This window comes from Charadrius vociferus, unplaced genomic scaffold, assembly GCF_000708025.1.
Source record: "Charadrius vociferus isolate BGI_N301 unplaced genomic scaffold, ASM70802v2 scaffold1492, whole genome shotgun sequence".
Lineage (NCBI taxonomy): Eukaryota > Metazoa > Chordata > Aves > Charadriiformes > Charadriidae > Charadrius > Charadrius vociferus.
In genome coordinates, this window is record NW_009647064.1 from 61,726 (window position 1) to 86,219 (window position 24,494).

At 36.6% G+C, this 24,494-nt stretch overlaps 1 protein-coding gene across 1 annotated transcript in view; it reads left to right on the forward strand.

The window, feature by feature from the left end:
- The window catches only part of SH2D4B (SH2 domain containing 4B), a 65,257-nt gene that overhangs the window by 35,696 nt on the left and 5,067 nt on the right, over positions 1 to 24,494 (forward strand). The window contains exon 6 of the mRNA XM_009895790.1: positions 1,332 to 1,459. Coding sequence (XP_009894092.1) covers positions 1,332 to 1,459 — 128 coding nt within the window. The remainder of the gene's footprint in view (positions 1 to 1,331; positions 1,460 to 24,494) is intronic.

The window sequence follows — 24,494 nt, forward strand, 5'->3', positions numbered from 1 at the left end:
TGTGTCTATAGCTGAATTCTCACTTTCTCTCCTCACTCATGGTTGTATCTTCAAATCTTATGGTGAATATTGGTCAGATCTACTCACACATTTCTATGTAATTTAGCAATAACTATTACATTCACTGTGGGCTTTATCACTTGATATCAACAGAATCAATCACTAGTTTTAGTCATAGTAAGACAAGCTGGAAGGAAGACTCAGCTGCATATCTTCAAACTTTAATTCCTTTCTAAAGAGCACCTTGCTGTCTTGAATTGCGAAACCTTGATTGGTTTTGAGGGTTTTTGATTATCTCACAAATTAGTTTAACACTGTTTGGTGACTTCTGAGCTGACATTCTAATTTTAGACTAGAAATATATATTAACTGGCAGCTCCATGGCAGGTGGAGTAGGAAAGCTAGAAGTATGTAGCCAGCTACTGTACTGAGCACTGTGAAGTGTATGTCTCGCCAAATGAAAGTGAAATTACAGTATAAGTAGACATACCCACACTAGCCTTCGTCCTGTTTATCTGAAGAAGAGTGATGAAGATTTGGTAATTTGTGCTAACAGTTTGAGTACCCAGAAACCCATGGGATTTCAAACTATTCAGAAACCCATTGTAAAACCTCCCTTTTATTACTGTTACCAGGGTAAATGAGACTAAGTGCTTAGCTGGAACGTAGTCATGCTTTCATTCGATATAATATACCTTAGTCTTTATTTGGGGTAGCTAGATGGATTTTCCCCATATTTTACCTGATTTATCTCCTACTACCGCAAATAATCTAAAATGCATAGAAAGTAGTAGAAGCGTTAAGGGGAGGCTGGCAGGTAAAGAATGCAAAGGGACCATAAGAGTTTAAACAAAACATTCCTTCAGTTGCGCTCAATGGTTTGGATACAGAACCTATTATAGCTGATTCTGGTTTGGAATTTCTTGCCAGTGAAAAGGAGTATACTCCTAAAATAAACTTTGCTTTTCAGTATGTAGATAGGAATAAAAATGAGGTGGAAAAGGTAAGCTGACTGAAGTGGCCATTGCATCTTTTGTGGTAAATTGTTTCTCAATTTAAGTTCTGTGCTTAAGAAAATGTTTAAGGTTCCATGGCAAATGTAAAATCAAAATGTTCTGATTTCCATAAAAACTCAAAATAATTTTAACAAATTTTAAAAAGGTTAAAATTGTTCAATGAGCTCTACTGAACAGCATTACACAGAACATTTTGTAGCTGTACATTTCGTAAATATATACAAAATGAGATTAATATTTATATTGTCCCTTGCTTTGATACACTACTAATTTTCTGTATGACTCTCTTCTGTAATTACTTGCCTTTCAATGCAGTAACATCTGGGAGCGTCCTTCTAGACCCTTTTCCCGAGATGTCATCATTCGCTGGTTCAAAGAAGAGCAGATCCCTCGACGTGCTGGGTTTGAGAGGAACACCAACAGGATTGCTCAATGGTTTCATGGTAATACACCAATCCTTCATTTCTTATATATAGACCTGTAAGTGTACACACAGGAAATAAATCTTGCCAGCCTTCATCACAAAAAGGAATGTCTACTGACATTGTGAAACCTGGTGCCTGTTAAAACAAGATTTTTGCATCATTCCTATTATTAGTATATGATGTTCCTGGTTTCTTTTTTCTGATTAAGTAGACTAATTTGTGACTCATATCCCCAAAGTTTTTTCAGGAATATTTTCACCAAAATATACTTGCTGTAAAAGAGCAAGCCAGGCAGGAGGAATGAGACCAAGATAGGTTGAGGAGGACTCCAAAATAAACTGTAAATACTGTAGTAATATGGTATGTGGATGACTGATATTCAAGTTTTTGGTTTACCTGATGTGCAAGAAGGACTTGAACTCACATCTTTTTAATCCCTGTTGTACTTTCTAAGCCAGGGTAGCATTTTTTCTTTCTCGCTGCTTTCTTTTGCAAACAAAAACTATTGAAAGATCTCGATTTTTCTCAGAAAGACTTGGGAGTATATGATTTTAGGCAGTTTTAATGAAATGGGGAAAAACAATTCCTGTTCAGATCCATAATTTGTTCCTACCATCTCTGAGGCTTTTGCTCTGTATAGTATTTGCTATGCAGCCGAATCTTTGATATCAAATTTACAGGTAAGATGTCTTATTTGCATTAGGTATTTGTATTAGGTATTATCAATGATCTTTATATTTGTTATCCTTAAACATGAAAAAAACCTAAGAACTCTGGCTTAATAGCTGACATAATTGAGGGACTGGAAAGACTTTAAAGTTATATCTCAATATTTTTTCTTTGCTGCTTTTAGTGAGTCTGATATTTCTTTGTTCAAAGCACTAAGCTGACCCTGATCCTATTTTCATGATTCTGTAAGCATAAAATGAAGATGTGTGGGCGTTCTAAACTGAACCGGCCAAGGACAAACAAGTTTAATGTGTCATGTATTTCAGATTTCTTTTTATGATACGCAAATCCTTACGTGTTAAAAGACATCAGCAAGCTGCTATATTTATTGGCTTAATTAGTCAAAGACACTGAAGCCAGTCATGAGTAACTTGTAAATGCTACTCACTTCCATTTCTTATGAACAAAGATGCAGACGGGGCTTTTTGTTTTCCTACAAAAGACATTTGATGTGGTTTCTTTCTGAGAGGCAAACTGATTACAGTTTCATCTGTGGACATTTTTCAAAAGTATTTTCAACCGTGATCTTTCTGTGTGGTCCAATGGTAGATGTTTTCCCCGCTTGGGGGAAGGTCACAGCCACATAAATTGACGTCAGTAGGTATGAACATAATTCATGCCTTCAGTAAAGGTGGCATCTGAGCTTGAGCTAACACCTGTGCAGTCTTTCTACTAACTTCAGTGGCTTTTGGATTAGCCTGTTAATCATTGCAAGAATAGAGAATTCATGATCCTTATTTTCTCAGATCGTGCCATTCGTATCTTAAGAAAATGTAACTGTCCAATGACATTTATAAAAGTGAGCAAAGTACCTTTGTGTCCTCCTCCCACTCAAGGAGCCTGACAAAGATAATTGAGAGAGATTCCCAGCACAAAGCTCAGTGGTGTTCTTTGCAGAGATGCACATGAATGCTGCTTTGGTACCTATTTGCTGGGTTAGCTGTTTTACCTTCTGCAGCTCTGGTCAGATTTGTCGTAATCCTTAGTGAACAATTCAGCTGCTGTGTAACTCTTCTGGAGCGGTGGAAGGTAAACATCAGGTTCTTACAGATGCAGTAGTCAATGTTTTATAGTGTTTATGTTACATTTTGTAATGTAGACAAACTTGGAGGAAAAACAAACAAACAAAAAGCCCAGCGCAAAATGTTAGAAAGTATTGACATACTTTAACTTCTTTTTTTCAGAAAAAAAACCACAAAACCTTTTCATTGAATTGTCCTCCAATTTGGAGGCAGGGGGAGGTGGGGAGGAGAAGGCACACAAAAAGTTTTTGATTCAGCCAGATAACTTCTTCCTGTTCTTTATGAACTTCTTATTAAGTATATGACTTCTATAAGAAATTGGCAATACAAATGAAAGCTATTCTGCAAAGCCCAGAATTATGGCTAACCACTTGAGCCAATGGGGCAATAATATCTTCAGCATTTGAACAGGTGGACGTTTCTGTGGGAAGAACTGCTGCCCATTATTTAATGTTGTCCAGTATTCTGATGACAGGTTCTTAAAACCTCAAGTATCTCTCAAAACAGGTATAATCAGGTCCTTCACATCCTTGAACAACTTCTGTATTTTCTTATATCCCAGTTTTGGACCATAAAATGGGAGGATAATATTCTGTCTCATGTTAAGGGCTTTTTGAATGCAATGCACTAAGATCTTTTACAGCCGTACTGAAAAAGTAGATATTAGTTTGTTACAGAATTACATGTTTTTGCTGAGGGCAACGGACCTTTGCTTACCTGCTTACTGCCAGGTTGTTCAGCTTTTTAGCTAAAGTCAAGCATTAGCCGATTCACTGTCTTCAAATTGTACTATGGCCATACGATATTTTTGAATTATACAGAGGTGAAGGTTTGAGACAGATGTGTTTGGCTAAAATAACAAAGTCCAAAAAAATAATGCAAAAATGTCTTTACCCTCATACATTTGACATATTTCCCACGTTAAGTCATCAAACTGATCTGAATTCTGTTTTAAAATATGTATTGTCTGGGGCATTTTCATGGTATGTGAAGCAGGGTAACATATGGCATACTTAATGTACCTGAAGTTTTCCTTTTGTATTCATTTGAAGAATCACTAAAAATTAGTGATTTAATGATTTAGTTTAATTTGAAGTGGAGTTGTAAAATCTGTAGTAAAGAAAAGTCTTTTCAAATCTGAGCATTTCATTCCTTAATCACAAGAAGTTATTTCTAAAACAAATATCAGCTTCAACTTTGTCCATCTCTGTTTCTCTCTTGAAATTATCGTCACTTATCTGAACTTCACTAATATGTTTTTAGCTCATTTTGAGTAGGTTTTACTGTTTTCTTGATTAAAAAAAAATAACGTTAAAGATACAATCTGCGATGTTCAGCTGAATTTTGGATTCTATTATTTTTGCTATCTTTGAGTAATAGACCCTTGCCCAAAACTAGATCACTTACCCCTTCAATATAGGATGATCTTTTTTAAGTTTCTAAAGAAAAAGACGTTATTTTTAAATATCTATTTTGAAATGTTATTTATAACTTGAAACCACCTTTAATCCCTTCAGAAACCATAAAATTAAGATGATCTTTACTTCATTTGGATTGGGAAGCAATGAATCTCTTTTTTGTGGCTTATGCTCACTTAGTGGCTACAGTGCAATGATGCACAGTTCTCAAACTGCCAACATAAAGGAGAATCAGCGTAAGTGATTAAGGTGTCACTGAGACTGTCTTGAGATATAAGGTAGTTGGTGTCTATATCTTTTGTACAAAAACCAGCTGTTTCTTTTGTATTATTTAAAAGTTGCCTTAGGTTTGAGTGAAAATTATGCCTTCGATTTTTTTACTATGAAAACTAAGAAATTGGTCTAAATTTAGTCAAAGGCAAATTCTGATCATTTTGATAACCAGGAAGTTACTACATTACTGTAGTGCTATCAGATCTCTACTTGCCTTCAGGTTGAAAGGAAAGTTCAGAGGCTGATATCACAGATCTGGAAACATGAGGTAGTTGCCCTAAAGGTTGTACCTTTAAAAGGTAATTGCAGTAGCATGGGTCCTATTGTGGAGAACTATTCTTATCAAGGGAAGTCAGGGTGGCGGTGCAGTCGCTGGCTAAGGGAGGGCCAAGCTGTGAAGAAGCTGATCAGAGCAAGTTGAAGGATGGATGGAAAAATGCTGAAAGAAGCAGAAGCTGAGTAATCCCTGAGGTCAGGGGAGTCAGGGAAGACAGTTTTCAGCTTAACAGGATCATGTTGTAAATGTTTATAGATCAAGGTTTAATTTCGGATGGCTAATATTGTTTTCAGGAAGAAACTTGTTTTCAAGAGGAAAATCTAGCAGACCTAAATAGCGACAATGGTTCTGCAAATCAGATGCTCTCAGTAAAGGATTCAAGACTTAGTATTTCTGAAAGTCTACTAATTTTGAGTCCTTGAAAGCAACGGCAACACTGGGCATATTGGTATAGTTAAGTGTGAGGAAAATAGCTTATAAAATATAGCTTGTATTATAATATTTTTCTAAGGGTCACAGAAAAGGCAGTGGTTTGCTTTGAAAAACATCTAACGGTGAATGGCGTTTGCTGCTTTGAACGTAAAAGCACACTTTTTCTTCTGCTGTTGAAGAACCTCCCAATTATTCAATGAGTTCATGTGAGGAAGATGTAAAACAATTGCTGTAAAACCTGCAGAAGTACAGCCTTCTTGATATTAATGATCTATTTTCTAATTCACTCCTTTATTGTTATCTAGCTTTTACATCTATTTGAGAAAGTGCACGGATAGATTCTCTGCTTAAGTAAACTGAGTCCCAGGGGTCTGGGATTTTTTTCCCTTCTAGAATTTCTGTCGATGGGTTACTTCATTGGGAAAAAGAGTCAAGATCTTGTTAAAAATCTCCTGAATTCATTGAGAGCTTTTCCACTGCCTTCCACAGGCCTTGAAAGATGCATCAGAAAAATAGCTATATGCAAAGGTTGGTATCTAAAACATTCTGTGATTGGGAAACATCTGGAATGGAATCAGGGAATTCAGCACTTAAATACCTGTAGACTTTGTAGCCTGTGACTGCTGCAGAGATACACCCAGGCGACACAGGCTGACCGTTATTGCCATCTTGATGATTTTGTGTAAAACGAGTAATGCCACAGTCATTTAGTATTAATCATCATTCCTAATCCGTGTGGATTTCTCCAAAAACATTGTTAGGCGTGAATGTTACCTTTGCTGGGAATCTTGGCAGGAAGAACAGAAATGGAACAAGTTTGGACACCAAATTACGCTCTTGTCACATAACCCTACATTAGAAAATGGGTTGAGGCATACTGTTAGGCTCCAGTGGGGAGGCGTGCGCTGCTGACACCCCTTTTGTCCCTGTTCTGTGGTTAAACAGAGCACATTATTTTCCAAGGCTGCTTAGTCCGGTGCTTTTCATCACTGCTGAATTCAGGCACCGAGACGAATGATATTCATATGACAGTGGTTATGCAGGATGAATGAGAGCCTTCTGTTGCATTGTCTAAAGGGGTTAATAAACACTGTATGAGACAAGTCAGGCTGGAAAATCTGTCTGGCATTTGAAGGACTGATGACGGGCTTACTCTGGTTTCGCACCATGGCCTTTAAATGGGCATAATACTGTAATTTTACTTTACTTTGAAATAATTATAAAGCAGTAATGTTTATAACCTACACGTACAGGTTTTATTGGGGCACTATACAAGAACCAGTTTGTCCTTGCAGGTTTATATATATTCTCTGTATGGATGGATTCACACATAGTTTTTAGAGCCATGATAATCTGTTTACTTGCTGTGAGATGAAACACTATTTTTTATATTTCCAGAACATATTCCTATCAAACATCTACTGGATGTTCTGATAGCACTTTTCAAAGCTAGTACAGTATTTGGAGTTAAGCGCTTAGATCCCATGGTAGATGCTGGTACTTGATTATGGATGTCTCAAGTCAAGTCAGAACCATAACTACATGACAAAACCCAAATACTTCATCAGCTCTAGTTCAGTTCTCAGCTTCTTCCTTAAGAAATGAGAGGTGTTTTGCTGTTTTCTAAGAAATAAGATGATCCTTCCTATACTGAGTCATTCCACTTAGGTCATAATGACTGTTTCAGTCTGTTAGTTCTTTTGAAGGCTTTGGAATTGTTTTTCTAGTGCCATTACAGTTCCAAAGTGTCTACACAGACAGGTTATTAGCAAACAAAATAAATGTTTTAGACTCATGGCTCCCCTTGGAAAGGAGCAAAGTATCAAACTGAGGTAATGTGAGCTGTAACATGCTGCAAGGAGAAAGGAAGCACAAGAGAACAGCAGGGAAATTGTAGAATGAGGCAATTGAATAATTAATGTAAATAGGCTAATTGCTAATGTGAAATGAGCTTTCTTATTCTTTTACAATACATTGTCCTTCTTGACTGCTTTTTAACTGGAAGCTATATTCTAAGGATTAGGTGTGTTCTAAAGATAGAAGGCAGCAATTTTTCTGAATAGGTATTGCAGACACTAAAAATAAGAGGTAATAAAGAGCATTTAACCACAAAGGGGAAACAAGTTTGATGAAGTCTTAACAGTTTCATGGATACAAACAGGTCAGGTGCAGTGCCCATACAGGGCACTGCTAGTCAAAGATTTATTTTTTCAAGGAAAAAAAAAAAAGTCCTTTCAATTCAAGTTTGTGCCAGACAATTCTTTGTATTTGTGAAGAATATGCACCAGCTTTTTCATAAAGTTTACTTTCGGGTGAATTTACTAATCTCTTAATGAAAAAAAATTTGATATTGAAAATCAAGTTGCTTTACATTCTGAAGACTCCTTGCCCTCTTTATTTAAAACACTAAGATTTTCTTCTCCATGTGCTACTATTAGAGCACGGCAGAGTGAGCAATTATGATTTCATTTAGTAAGCCATCGTGGTAGCTTAATGTATTTGTCTGTAATTTTACATGACAGTTCTGTGTTCTGTCTCCTTATTGAACTGGGCTGTGTGTGAGGCTATTTCTCTATTACTGTAGCTCCTTCAGTCAGCCTTTCTCTAGCACATTACTTAAAACAAAAAGGAGAGGTGTTCCTGAATGGAAAGCTCTTCTGTTAGTGTTTGGAAGCAAAGAATCGTTTCTAAAAGCCAAGTGATACAACAGCATGAGTTATTTGGAACAAATCTTATATAAGACTTAAAACTAACCCATTTTAAAGACAATTAGCAAAGTTAGAGTCAGGCAAGAAGCTCTGACAGCTCCAAAGATTGCTTATGCTAAGACTGGAAGAAATTATGATGATTCTTTATGGTAACCAAAGGGAACGCAGAAGGCCTTGTTCATCTGTCCAGCAGCCTGAATCTGAGCCATGGTTCCCTTTTCCATACACTGTAGTCTGTTCCTTGCATGCTGGATCGTGCTTTCTCCTTGCAGTGTCAATTGTATATGTGTTAATTGGTTAGTTTATCCATGCACAAGGTGCACTTAATGTCAGTCACTACCACCACAAGACATTCAGCTCCTACTGCATATCTTTAAATGCTGTATCTGCATGTTTCCTGATCGCCCCCTCTAGCATACCGCAGGTGTCCTGTGTAGAACCTTGTTAGTCTTGGATGAATTGCTGTACCCTGCTTATTGTTTGTCCGTATCTAACTCTTTATCGGCCGTGCCTCTAGCTCTTGTTCCTTTGCCTGCACACTTACAATAACATGCTTTCTGCTTTACAGGCTTCCATATATTTTCTTCAGCTTCTGCTAGACTAAGTTATATTTATTATTTTATCTGCAGTAGTTTCTGTTTAAAGCACAGCAAATACTTGCAGACCCAAGGTCAGAAAGTTTTACTGCTTTCCCAGCAGATGGCCTTCTTATGGGTCCTTCCGTCTTGCTCTGCAGAGTATCGAAACCGCAGTCCTATTGATCCGGCCTCAAGGCAAAAGATTACAAGGTACTAGTTCTGCGACTCCTTTGAAACAATTCTATTTTCCTAATAAGCAAACACAACTCTCTCAAACAGGGTATCAGCAGCTATGGTGTGTAGTCATGCGGGGGGAAAAGCGTGTGACTGCACAGAATTATGTTGCTGGTTTAGCTTAACTCCAGTTCACCCAGGTAGGAGCAGATTGTGACACTTAAACTGCTTTCATGACAGGAGATAAACAGTAGGAGATGATACGAAAACAAAGAGATTTACGTGACTCTGTAGACAACTCATCTGTGTGTGCAACTTCACCATGTGACGCTGGCATGGAGGCAGAATGAGGTGGAGTGTGGGAAACATATGTTGGCCCTTCCCCTGAAAAAGTTGAGAGTGACAGCTCCTCTTCTTCCCTCTTGGATTTCAGAAAGGACGGTTCTTCTGGGCTCCTTCTTCTCCTGGCTTTTCAGTGAATGGGACTGTCAAGTCACAATCTCATGAAGCTTTTTAAGAGGTAGAACTCCAGAAGAGCTATGCAGATTAGCACGCTGATTAGCATGGCTCTGGCTGGATCATACCTTACTTCTCTATCCAAGATTAGCATCTGTAATACAATACACAATAGTTCTTAATCCGTGATAGGGAGGACTTGGATCTAAATTATATGTAATTACAGGGAACTTTCTGCCACTGCTGTTACCACTGCCTCTCACAATTAAACACAGCACGGATCCTTCATGAGGGCATGTGGCTATTGTAAATTCATTCCAGTATGCTTGACAAAAAGAATCGTTTGTACTTGAAGTGAGCTGCAAACATTTATAGATATTTCAGTTCAAGAGAGAAGAAAGTAATAGTTCATTAGTTATGGGACAGCTCCTTCTCCTATTTTCTCTCTTAACCGTGCCACTGTTTACAGGATGGGGATGGAAGCTTTGAGAGCTAACTGGTAACGACAAACGATTCTGCACACTGCTGTTTGTGTCCAGTTCCTCTTATTATGTAAACTGGAATAGTTCCATTGATGAAATTAAGCATAAATGAAAGACTCTTAATTCCGGACTTTGTATTAGAAATTAAGCAAAAAAAATTCTCCTTGCTTCTGTTTCTAACTTTTTAAGAACCTCAGATGAAGTTGGTCCCTCCATGGAAGCCATTTCTGCTTACTGAATAGTGGCTTCAAACACCTAATTCGGATTATCCTGCTGTGAGTTTGAGCTTAGCTGCTAGCTCGCTCACCTTAATTCCAGTGCTGGTAGGAAATGAGGCTATTTAGTGGCTGGTTTTTAGTGGCTTAACTGAGAACTGGGTCAAACCCCAGAGGATGTCCAGAACTGGATCACTGTAAGAACAGCACGCGGTTATTATACTGCTGATCATTAGGTGCAAAGTTTTTACTATCCTAATGTTATTCTCATTTGACTTTCAACCGTGCTTCAGTGTCTGGTTCACTTTATTGAGTGATTAAAGGTAACTTTTTTCCCCGAGGAACAGTACACTAAATCAATATGCAAGAATGTTGCAAGCAGCTAGAAAGCACTGTAATTAACAAAGTTAGCTTAAAGTTCCCAAATCTAGCCAAATGTGTGAGAAGAAAAGTTAATAATCGATATTATCCCTAGATTTATTTTTCTTTGAGCTGGAAAAAGAAGTGTAGTTTTTTAAGTACTTAAAGAAAATACCCCAATCAAACTGCTTTGTAGAAATCTATCTGGTACTGCTATTTTAATTTGGATATGGGAAAATACTCCAGATATAGCATGATTTAAATTTGTATCCCTTTTAGTGATAAAAGTTCTAACGATTACTTGATTAAAAAACATGCAGAAAGGTTTCTTGTAAGCCCAGTGATGTCACCTGCAAGATTCTCACAGATGTAAATAGATTTCAGATTTGACTGCTAATGTAGCTAAAAAATGTATGCATTCCTAAACTTTACACAAATGGAATATATTTAAGGCAAAACAATTTTCCTTCACCTATGAAAAAAGCATGAAAAGCAAAGAACAGTGTATTTTCTGCTTAGTTATCTGTTGTAACACCATCTGTAAAATTTGAATTCCAAGGCTCCATGTTAACTGTGACTTTTATTTTTCTCGTTCTATTGAGCGAGCTCTGCTGACACTGTGATTTACTATTACAGTTGTCATTTAGGTTTATGGAAAATGTATCTTGACAGCTTCTTCAACACCTATGAGATTATAGTGTTCTAGGTAAGCTGTAAGATACCTGTGCTTTTGAAGACCATCATGGGCTCATGCATGTATTTGTATACATGTAAAGTTTTCCTACTTTTTGGATCTGTTAATTTCATTGTAAAAAGGAGAAGGGTTGATTGGTTATTTTTGAGTGTGGGATGTATTTTTGCTAATAACCAAGGGGGGGGTTATTATTTAAAAACAAATTGAGAATGCATTTAGCTGCTTTTCTTCTGCTTAATTTGCAATCAAGAACGTTATCATTAAAACCTCCTGAAAAGTTTTCATACCTTATACTCACAAATTGTTGTGGTGATTGCAGAGCCAGTTGTGCTGTATGATTGCCATTATCAGCTGATTTCTACTCAGTGTGTACTCACTATGAGCCAAATTGGCTGTACACCATGGGCCAAATTTACAACAACGGTCAAGATTCTTCCTGAAATGTAATAGTTTCCCGCCAGGAGCACCCAGCAACCCCCAGCGATGTTATAAGGTACAAGAAAACATAGCATGGAAAGAGAGAAGCTTACTGCACCCTAGTGATGATGCCATTCTGGTCCCTACCCACCTGCACGAGCCTTGGTCTGCCTTCCTAGGGCTGATGTAGAATGTACCCTAGAATCAAAAAGTCAACTCTTGTTACATATGGAGCTGGAGGTCAAACTAGATGTTTAATGAGACTTGTTGGATGCAATGAAGAATCAAAATCTAACTTCCATATACTCAGGTAAAAAGTAAATTAAAATTAAAACAGTATGGGTTCGTCAATACAAATCACTATCAATATAAAAAGGCCAGTGAAAAACATTGGCAACTCTAGCAAATTAGCAGTTTGCCAGAGGATGTAATGAGATATTTTGTTTACTACCATGTAACTCAATTAACTTCTAGACATTTCACTGTCCATTCATTGGGCGAATGCTCTTACAGTGAGACGACTAAATTAATGAAGTTGTATTCATAATGCATTCCCAGTGTACTGAATGACAAATCAATACTAGCATAAAATACAGCCATTTAAACAAGCAATATATCAGGAAGACACCTGAAGAAATCTCTGAGCTTTCCTAATGCTCAAAAACATGATCAACGTAGATATCGCCTCTCTGTTGTTAACCAGGAGACTTACAAAACCTTTCCCACACAGCTGTGCATTTTGTATTACACTCTTCAAGGTGTTTGTTCACAGAAATTTGACATTTGCATAAATCTAAGTATGGATGTATGTGGAGAGATTTGCTTTTCTGTTTACATACAAGCAGATTTTGAATATCTACTAGCCCTTACTCATGTCAAAATCTTACTTATCTCGTTCACAGTAGTAATTGTGAAGTTTATTGGTTTTAGGTAGAACTGAAAATTAATTGCCTTTATGGAAAGTAATTTAAGTATTTATTCAGTATCTTTTTCTGCTGCAGGGATGCATTATATAGAAAACAATGTGAATTCATAGAAGTATCAGTGACATCTGCTAGTCTAAAGTCCATCCAGTTGTCTTCCTTTTTATGCCACTAGCATGATCATTCTTCTTCAGATGCTTTCATTCAGTACATCTCATTTATTTTTTTTAAGCTTTATTCTAAATAGGATTAGGGTATATTTCCTAGTTGCCTGAAGCTGTAATCTATATTTTTGATTGCTTTATTGCACCCAAAAATAATATGTTAACCCACTAATAAAGACAGCAAGTTCAGTTTCTACATCCAAATTTGAAGTGTTTGGCTTCATGTTAATTCACCAAAATTGTGAAAAGCTTATGCACGTACTGAAGATATTCTTAAACATATTTTGTCTTTGTAATGAAGAAATTATACTGCTTTTATATGAGACATATTGATGACCTTTATGGCAAAGCAGAGAAGGAAAGAATGCCCGAGAATTACTTTTTTTTTTTTTTTTTCCTAGGGATGATCTTGACCAAGTGGCACTGCTGATTTTCTTTGAGTTTTGCCATTGAAAATTGTAGGCTTTTTATAATTTAGCTCATGACTGAATGTGCTGGTTTTCCCTCCTGGGTTTTTTGTGTGGTTCTTGGAGATGCTCTGATAAAGGCAGAAGTATCCATAAAATGTGGTGATATGAAAATGCGGCTGCTTTGCTTTTGTTTGTCTTTTTATAGTCAATCTCTGCATCATGCAGCCTCCAGTGCAATTAACTCATGATTTAAGAATCATCTTCTTGTTCACTTTGCTGCTTCTCACTTGACTTGATGAATTTTGCCAGTAGCTTCCTATTATCTAAGTAATTTGTTCCTTTCTTCATTTTGTAAATCCAGTGGCTGTGTTTCATAGGTATTTATAGCTATGGCAATAGTGGCACAGGAAAACTGCACTAGAACTTAATGTTGGTGTCTTACTTAATTCTTTTGCTACGAAATCACAGCATATTATAATTCTCAGTGATTTATTACTATTATTATTAGAAAGCTTTTTGGCAGCTGGTTGTCTCAGTCCAGTCTGTGTGGACAAGGGCCTGATTTTTTAATTTCTCTGTATTTTCTGTACTCAATTACATGATAGAAAAATGGGTATAATGGGTCACAAAACTTCCCCAGAATAAATGACCGCACAACATACAAGGCAAAAGCAAATCAAGCCATAACTGTTCTGCCAGAGTTTATGTTGATTTATTATATCACTTATTCAGTATAATGTCATAGTCACAGCCTAGACATTAAGAATTTCATGGGCACTGAATTAAATCCCCTGTTTTTCTCTAGAAGTGGTATATTTATGATAAGCATGCAAATGATGGGGTAACCACAGTGGGCTGTTTTAATGAACGTGCATTATTGTTCTCTGTTCTATACATCCTTAAATGTGGCTCTGTTTTTAGAAGAGGGGCTGGTAACACAAAGGATCCAGTCTGTGCTTGCAGACATAAATGATTTGTTTGCCTAAGCATCCATGTACTCACAATTTGAAAGCATCAAAAATTATTTACATATCAATACTTTAAGTGAAACCATATATAATTGTTTTTAGCATATGGTGTTTTTCTTATGTCAAAATTATTTGAGGATAGGAAGAAGCATCTTACTCCTTCAGAAACATCAATATATTAAAATGTGTAGTACAGAAGCAGAGCCTGGTGCTGAAATAAATATAATGTATATTTTTAGCATTTAATTTTTTTAAGCATGCTTATAGAATCACATGTTTGGTAAAGTATTCCACGCTCCAGTCAGTAATGCTTATTTCGGAGCTAGTAAAATATGCATGCTGTTTTAAAGGATTGCATGGTTTGTCCTTCTAGGTAGAAGTTTTGTGCTTGACTTGTCTGTCTTGTTGAGATTTAACACCTGTTGATTTGCAAGTACAAGTATTTGTCCAGGCATTGGTTTTCAAAGAGAGTCTTGGTGGTTAAATGGACATATATAGTTGAGTGAAAGCACAAGCGGCAAGTTGATAAAAATTCAGTTTGTGCCTAAACTGTGAGAAGCCATCTGAAGAAAGATGGAAACTGTAAAATAAAATGACAGAAGTTCTACTATGGAACTTAATTTCTCTGGAGATGTTTTCTGACATCTTCATGCAAAGCCTAATGAGGAAAAGACATTATTTTTACTGAGATAATAACACATTAAATGTTTTAGGTTACTTGTTGTTTTCACACTTTAAAAAAAAAAAAAAAGCTGTGAACTGAAGCCTAACTTTGGTGGTTTGTTTTACATATTGCTCTGAACATATCAAGAAATAATTTTGTGGAGTATTCAATCCCCTTAATTAGTCTGATTTAGGATATCCTAGATTTATGCTTAGTGTTGAGTGTTTTGGTGTTAGTTGTGGTTTTTTGTGATGACTCTCCTTTTCTGGAAATACGATGAAAGTATTTGAAACAATTTTGTCAGTTTTGAAACAAAAAACTTTTGAATGGGAAACTTTTGCTTTGAAATTTTGGTTAATTTATAATTTTAAAAAGACAAAAATATTTAAAATACTACAACGAAATCTTTCTTCTGACTAGATCCAAAATTTATATGGATCATCAATTTGATTTTTTTTTTTTTTTTTTTCCTGGAGTATAATCTGGCGGTGTTGCCTCAGAATGGGTTGTACAAAGCCAGGAAGGGGCTACAAAGAGACTACCTTTAACTAATTCTTCCACTTTGTCTTTTTACTGAAATCTAAAGCAGACAAAAATCTCACCGTGGACTTTATTTTGTTTTCTGCAGTTGGTTTGGTAAAAGCTCAGTCTTCCATGTTTGTTCATGTCCATGCTGCCCTCAGACGTACATAGGTGGAACAAGGACTTATGATGGCTGGAGCTATGAGAACATAAACAGATCTGAGGAGGGCTCTTGCTCTCTCATCCTCTCCTATCACAGACCAGCTTTCTAATCTTTTTCCTTGATTTCGATCTCATTTGCATATCAGAAGATTTTCTCTCTCATTTTCACATTCAGCAAACTTTGAGGATTTAAATAAGAAGTAACAAGGTGAGTAATATTAACAAGTGAAGTGGTTAAGAAGTGCTTACAAATGATGCCCACAAGCTAGAATTTCCCTTTCTTTTTCCTCTGTTGCTTGCAATACCAAGACTGAACACATGCAAATATTTTGTCTTCCTGCAGAAAGAATGGTGAATACTGGCCACTAACCTTCTAAAAAACTGCCAGGCTTTTCAATTTTCACACAAAACACAATATCAGTGACTATTGTACCAGAACAGATGTGTTTGTCTTTGCTGGACCAGGATCAGAGCTTAAATCAGCTTCTTTATTCCACAGTGTTTTTGTATTACACCACTGTACTATTTCTAGCCCTGTCAGGCTGCGCTACTGAGGTATTTCTGTGTGCTTTACTGATTAAGCAAATTTTAATGTTTCAGACAATACAGTAAGGTATTAGTATCTACTTTGCATATGGCACATCACGTACCTCTCACAAAAGTTTATTGATAGTCTGTATAGTTGGCTTTTTCACACATAATAGAAATAAAAACTCAATCCCATCTGTATTGTGAGGAGTGAACACCTCCTACAGAAATAATCTTTGTAATAAAGTTCTCTATTTGGATTAGTGTACTGATATTTTCTCAAAGCATGTTTCTTTCTTATTTGGAGTTTGCAGACATCCTCATGAATACACTTACTTTCCACGCTGTTTGCAGGAAATGTCAACTATTTATAACATCATCTAGGATGCTTATATAGGAAGTATGTACTGATTTATTTATTTAAAAAAAACAAAACAAAACAAAACACTTTCTTATTTTCCAGTCATCCTATCAGCAAAGAAAAAAACATCATTATCACAAATATTTGTACTGTTTCTATAAGGCATCCTCTTAGGATGCTTGGAACCTCCTTGTTGTTGCTCATCCGTTAACTTTACTAGAACATAGAGACTTCCAACTTTAATCAGTGAAAACAATACAAAAATAAATATTATTGCCCCTAAACACACAGAGAAGTAGTTTGAGAAACCACTGAAAATAAAATGGTTAACTCCCATTTTTTTTAAATGAGCTTCTTTTCAGAAGCTGTTCAAATGAGAAGAGAGAACTCACCAAAATTAAATGGCAATAGCAGAGGTTTAATGCAGGGATTTCAGGTCAGGAGACCCCATTTCTAAAGAAAAAAAATCCAGAAATGCATATATGAGAGAAAACGTTAAAGGTCCTTTGTTCTACTTTTTCTCCTCTGATAGGTGACAATTAATAATGTACAAAGAAGACAGAGTGTTTGAAATCTTTGTTTTCTTCTTGGCTAATGCATTCTATAGGCTGATCTGAAAGGAAGGAAAGAAACCAACACCATGCTTTGAGAAGACATTAACAGAAAAATTTATAGCTCTATTATACCAGTGGTGTATTCAGGCAAGTAATGCAAACGCCTATCTTTTTTATGTGCTGCACTGCTTGTTAGTGAATATGGTGTAAATATTGTGACAGTGACTATAAAGGGTTTTTACCGTATTTGATAGTTTGGATATAGAATGAACTTTAAAGGAGACAATTAAGGGGTATATTTTCTGCAGAGTGCATAGGGAATTAACTGTGAGCCACACTGGCAACAATGGATGTAGCACATCTGATTTTCTGTAAAACTGAATAAAAATACCCATGATAACTGCATTACTTATTTAGATAAGATTTTTCAAAGATTCCCAGGGGAGTAAGGCACCCATTTCCTTCAGAATTTCAGTAGGTTTTTAATTGCTTTAAGGAATCTCAGCCTTAGGAAATTAAGAAAGCTTTTGAGGTCTGAGTTTTCTTCTTTTTTTTTTTTTTTTTTAAGAATGCTTTATCCTGACAGAACAAAGAGATGAATCCATGTCACTTAAAAAAAAAAAAAGAAAAGAAAAAAAAGAAAAAGCAAAAGAAAAGACTCTAAAATACAGGCTTATGTATTTTTACATATGATACTTTTCCTTGGTAAATTTCTTCTGTGTATAGAGGCTCAAGCAAATTTTGCACCACATAAGTCTTGAAGGAGAGCTTGTTTAGGGTATGGTGCATTATCAGTATGCCTCATCCTTGCCTGAAGGGATCTCCTGTCACCAGAAAAACATTATTCCTCTGGACCCTGGTTTTCTATACATGTCTGCATATATCTTAAATGTACCAGGATGGTTACAAAGGAGAGGAAAGGTGAAGACTGGGTAACGGACTCCTTCTCACCTTTCAACAGCACAGATTTATCTCTATCCTAGGTATGCTACTGCATGCATTGCTCCTGAGCTTGCGCAGAAGAAAAGGTGGTGAATACGGAACAAAGAAATGTTTCTCCAGAGGCTCCCTAACCATTGTCACTTCACTTTGCCCACGTAGCTCAGAGAGGAGGCCAGCCCCGTACTATCCACTGAGCACTCAGATAACCTGTGACTTGACCGATGTATTTCAAATGTGTATTTTACCTGTCGATTTCTAAATACATCCCCGCTTTGCATCCCATTGCAGTTCTATGCAGACAGTAAGGTTTTAGTTTATTTACTCCTATTTTAGGTTTTCCATTTTGTGACCTATTGCACATCTTTTCTCTATTATCAGCACAGAGGCCTATAGCCCCTTACTTAGTAACATTTATGGATATTTACTGGGACTTAAATCAGATTACCAACATGCAGCACAGCATGAAATATCTGCATTCTCACCAGCTGTAAGCAGGAAAAACATTTCATAGGAACTCCACACCCCTTGGCTCTTGGGCTCTTGCCATGACACTTGTGGCCAGGTTTTAAAAAAAAAAAAAAACCCACAACAGTCCTTGTGCTGAGGGTTTTTTGTTTGTTTTTGTTTTGTGTTTTTTTTTTTTAAAAAAAACCATTCCATTTATTTTGATTCCTAAATGGGAACAGAACTCCTTTGAAGATCTAGTCCCATGTGAGTTTATCCTGCATTAACAGCAGATGGTGAATAGCTTCAACAGCTTTGTTCCTATTACCAGCCGTCTTTGATTTACTCCCTTGCTTTGCTTTTCAGTCTTTATAGCTTCTATTCTGAAATAGCAGAGGCAGAGCTTTTGTTATCTCTCAGCCATAGCTTTTCTCACACAATACTATTGGTCTCTTCTTTCACTATTTATTTTGTTGCACTATCCAAAAATATTGTGACTAAAAGGAAGGAGAAGGAGAGGATGAAACCTTTTTAATAGAGTGGCACACTGGAAGATCCTATTGCTGCAAATATTTGTGCATGCTACTCCTGCTGTAAATGCCAGAGAAATTACAAGGTATGACCTAGATACGTACATTTTCCTTTGGCTATTTCAGTTGCAGATCAGTCCATAAACCACTATAACTGATAAGTGTTCTTTAAATTGTACATGACATGGGTAGTCTCAAGGATAACATAAAGAATTCATTCTAGACATCATAGTTTTGTAGATTAATTGTGTCCTTCCCAATGAACATCCATAAGTATGCTCAGTCAGCTTAAGAGTCCACATATAGACTTGCACCTGTGGGAGAGAATTGAAAAAGTCAACCTGAGGAAACTATTGCTTTGAGCGATGTAGCGACTGCTTTTCCTTAACAGCATAAACTATAGCTGCTCTAGTTCTTGCACTGCAGGGGAGCCATCACTTCATCTTCCCTGCTCTTATGCTTTTGATCTTTCTGAGTGGTTGAAGGAGCTGGATTTTTCACCTTCTCCAAGACCAGAGCTGGTTGCTAGTGTCACGCATTCAAACATTTGTTTCAAGCCTTTAGCGTCCCACCCTATTATGGGAACTAAAATAAAAAGGTCAGATTTATTCTAAACCTTAGGTCATCAGCTTCAGTTTTCATCTTAGCTTGTGTTTGTTCTTCCTGTGTATCTTCTTTGCTGTGGGCTCTGAAATCTATGACCCCCTCTAGGAGGTTCATAGGCTAGTGTTCTTACAAGCTGCTCTTGTGCTTCCTGGCAGTAGTTTGTTAATGCTGGCACGCTAATGCCGGCTGTCAGCTCTTCCTAAACCATGCTGGCTGCAGTTGGATTAATGCCTTCTGAATTTCTCTTTACTTTTCTGATGATTTCTTTTAAAACTGATCGCCTTTATTCATATTTCGGTTCCATCTACATGATTTTCATTATTATAACGATGTAGGCAGAAAAACCTATGACATATTTTCCTCTCCTCAAACCAGAACTTTTCTGTTTTGATTAAAAATACCCAAGACACTAAAAGCTGTTCTATATGGATTTATTTTCAGGCTTTTGTAACGGTTTCTTTTGAAATTTGTTTCAGCATTTTTGCAAGGTGAGGTGTAATCCAACTTTTGACTCTCAAATCAATCTCAGAGGAAACTAATTTTGAAATTTTTGGAAAACCTGCTTGTTTATTTTCCTTTGGGAGATCATTTTATTCCAAGTGGTATAATTATAGTAGTATGTCTATCTAGCTCAGTTTTTCAGTTCCAAAAAATCAGAGTTATTGGCTGGTGCTTAGAAAACTGATCCTTCTAACCCTTTGCCATTTTATCACTATCCTTCAAATTACTGTTTAGATCTGCCTGCGTAATTGGACAAATACAGTCCTTTACATTCTTCGGGAGTTATCTGCTAATTCCTCGTAATTCCTTGTGTTTACTCATTATTTATTGTTTACACTTGGTCTAGGTGTAATGTGTCTGTATGACCTTTAGCATGTGAATTATTCATGTAATGATAGCCAGGAATATTTGTGTTCACGTGGGCTGATCTAATCCCACTGAAAACAAAAGAGATATTGGTATTGGCTTCTCTGTGTTTTGGATCCTGTTCCTAACTTTGATTGGTGACCTAAATCATACACTTCCCTTGTTAGATGCCTTAAGTCGTATAAACAGGATGAGTCTCTTTCCTCTTCATTGATTACCTGTGAATATTCATAATTGTTCAACAAATCAATTTTGCATGAAATAGAAGGCTTTTCATAATGGTCATGAAAGCACTTGTGGCATGAATGCTCTCATTAATATTTATTCACGCCAGTATTTGTGATGCTTTTGCTCTGTGAGTAAAACCTCCTGCACTAGAGTGTTTGAGATCAAGCTATTGAAAAAATATTAAATGAGAAAACATCAGCTAAGCAAACAGCTTCTGTTGCAGAAGGGTAAATGAAGACTTCTGGGCTGTGTTTGTACCTGCTGTCCCTCTAATCTTAGTCGACCTCTTGGCATATATAAATGCATGTATGCATATTAAAAATATATTGGTCATTAAAGACCAAATTATCTTTACATATTGATGTTGTTATTACATGTGGTACATTAGACCATTGGTAGATTACAACAATGGACATGATGTAACTTTATTTGTATAATAAAAGAAATAATTTTAGACTTCTAATATATAGTCTTGCCTTGTTGGCAAAGTTTGTCAGCTTTTCTACTTTGGATTCATGCTTGTTATGGCATTCTCTTAGCAAATATTTATGTATTTCATCTCCTGAGTTTCACTCAAGGATGTATGTAGGATAGTGCCAAGAGAAGAGTGGGAAGCTGAAGTGTCATTACATAATATTTCAGAATAGCATTTTCTGCTATTGAGGCTGCTGTAAACTTGGAAGGCAGCATCAAGATTTCTTAGCTGTGCCCACTAAATTCATAAAGGACTCTCCAGTTCTCATGTGAGCTTAATATACTGTAAATGTTAGGATGTTCTTTTTCCTTTTCGGAAGATTGATGGCAGTAAAAATAACATAATTACAAGAAAAATGTTAAGACTTGCCTATCATTGTAATTGTCATTACAGGCACTGTATTTAAAAATGAAACTGTTAATTAGGAACATGTCAGTTGATGATGAAAGTGCTATGATTTGAAGTAACTGCCTTCCAAAATGTTATTCTCTTGCTGAGAAACCAAAGTGTTAATATGTATAAGCATTGCAAAACTAGAATGTTTAAAGTGGACATGTAGATACATGCAGTGAATCTGGGGGGGCAGGGGGCTAAAACTCAAGACAGCTGATAGGATTTCCATGCTTTCAAGAGCAGTTAGTTACACCTTTGATTCTCTCCCAGTCAAAACCCTACTGCTCTTTTACAGTTTTTTATAGGCGACAGCAGTTTGTATACTCTGAGAGAAATTATTTAGTGTGACAGGTAGAAGGTGTAAGTTTCAGTGGGGTAGCTAACTGCTGTCCAAATACGCTATTTTGTGTTTGGCCACACGATGAGTTAAAATGATGATACTGATGATAGATTGATTAATTGTGAGGTATTTATTTAAATTATTGATTTGCAAAGTTGTGCTTGCATGAAAGGATTACTGCTTTTGAGACAGTGCTTCTTTACACCAAGCAAAGATGTTGCCTTTTTTCCTTTTTTTTAAGAGATTAGCAAGAATTAGAGAGAGGGGGAAATTAGCTTTCAAAGCATCAGTGGTTTCTTTTCCAGAGAATTTTTCCAATTGATACCATAACTAGCACAAATAAGAGCACTGGTGACTCTAAACCTCTTACTAGAGCCTTGGGAAGCCAAAGTTTCTTGACTTCAGTTCAAACAATTTTAAATGTTCATGTAGGGGTTTCGCAGATGTTGTTGATTTCTGTATAGCCGTCTCAAGAGTGAGCAGTGCCACTCTTTTTCTAGTTGTCTTGAGAACGGCATCATGTTTTTTTTAAAGGGTGGAGGGAGACTTTCATTGCTGCAATCACCACCCACTGAAGAATCGAACCAGTGAAAAATAAAATAACTGGGAGGCAAAGAGAGGGAGGAGGTGGTGGGGAGAGATTGTTTCTTAGCTGTTAACAGAATCAGGAGAGAAAAAGGGAAGTAAGCAGCAGGCTGGTAATTTATTACACCATCAGAAAAGAGAATTAAAACAAAAAAGAACTTGGCCATGAGCAATGCAGCATTTCTCACCTACTCAATGATATAAAGCGCCCAGAACAAAAATAAGGTCTGCAAAGAAGATAACATCATGTGGAAGCCTGCGGTGTTTTAGCTGTACTGGTGGGAGTTGACAGCAGGTGAACGGATTGTTTAGCATTAAACTAACTGATGCTAAATTAATTTCCTATTATAAAGCCTGATTGCGATGGTCATTCAAACCCCAGAAGTATCCTAAGAATAATGTGAATAATACAAACCCTCTTTTTTTACAACTCTCATGTTTTACAAACCCTCTATTTTTATAGGTGCTAAATTGTCTAAGCCACCTCATTCCCTAGCAGGGCTGCATAACAGTTCTGACACTGCTTGGAGAAGGGGTAGTTGTAACAGCAATCAGTCCCTATCCTAAATGTTCCCAGCATAGTTTCAATCTAGAATTACAGTATAAATATTGATTATTGGAATTAATGTAGTATTTGCTGGAACTGTTTATCCTTTCCTGTATCCTTGAATGCTTTGAGCTTGCTAGAGTGGCTCATCTACATGCATTTCTAGCAGAGATTTGTCAAGGAAGAAAGCATCATAATCACTGATAAAACCTTTCATTGTATATTTAAATTAAGGCAATTTGAGAGAAGTCTGGATATTTGCCTGAACAAATAGGGTGATTTCAGAATCAATTTTTGTGTAATTCTTGGCACATGGCACCTGGTATTGGGATCTAGTGATACAGCTTCACATAATATGCTGTATCATATAGATTCATATTAGTATTATATTTTCATTTGAACAGAGATCAAGAATTTTTAACAATTCATCTTGGAATTCTTCCAGTAAAACTGTTTTTACTTCTGCAAAGTGCAGTAATTGCCACTGTTGGCTGAACAGTTGCATGCTGTTTCTAAACAAATGCATATGTTTGCATGTTTACTGCCTGTTTTGTAAGTCTGGTGCAAAGATATCCTCCAGAAAAGAGAACTGTACATTATTCAGCAGAGTATATACGTGTATGTTTGTTCTTAGTACTAAGAATATTTCAGTAGGGACCTCTGAGCCCCACTGAGATTGAATCTGTGTTGTGTTCATCACTGTACCAAGTAAAACTGTAAAAGAAATTCATTGCCTCAAAGTATACAAAAACTGAAAGGAGATACTTTTCTACCTCTCCTAACATCACACAGTGCTTGCTTTTAGGACCCAGATCTCCTCAGTCCCTTCCTATGTCTCCCAGAGGCATAATTTTCCTTGTGGGCTTAATTAGAGCAACCCAAACTTTGATCTTTCAGGTAGGACCTTCTTTGTAGGAATTGGTAATCTCTGGGTTATGGTTATTATTACACTAAAACAATGTGGCTTTTCAGTACTTGGACTCCATGGAACTCTTAGTAGGACATGCGTAGGATTCCAGGACGACAAGCAGTTCCATTAAATATTATATTTATTGTTTTGAGAAAGTTTAGCTTCACAGAGAGTAACTTTGGAACATGTACATATATTATTTATTGACATTTGTGCCATGTTCACATTCAGGATGGCCTAATTCAACATCTGTTCCTGATTAAACTGAGCATCTGGTATTTCACAGATAATTATGAGACATGAGCTCACTGTCCTCTAGGCCTACCAGACAAATTGGAACCTGTCTCTCTAGGTGGATGGAAAGACCAGGTTCAGTGCTGGGTGCAATTCTGATCACACCTGTTACGTGGGCTGTGTTCAGAATAGGGTTTATCTGTTACACCCTGTTTGCAAGCAGAAGTACCAGCAACTTCAGTGTTGTGTCCTAGGATCAGAAAGAAAAAGAAAGATGAAGATTTTTCCAACATAGAACAACAAAATGGGAAAGTTACTGAAAGCTCTACTTCTGTTAAACTTTTTCCCTTGCTTACTCTGAAAATCTGAATTTGGGATCCTTCTTTTGCCCTGACAAATAAGTTCGTCATACAGCAAAGGAATAAATTCACCTCTAAAACAACTGCTTGGTGACCAGGATA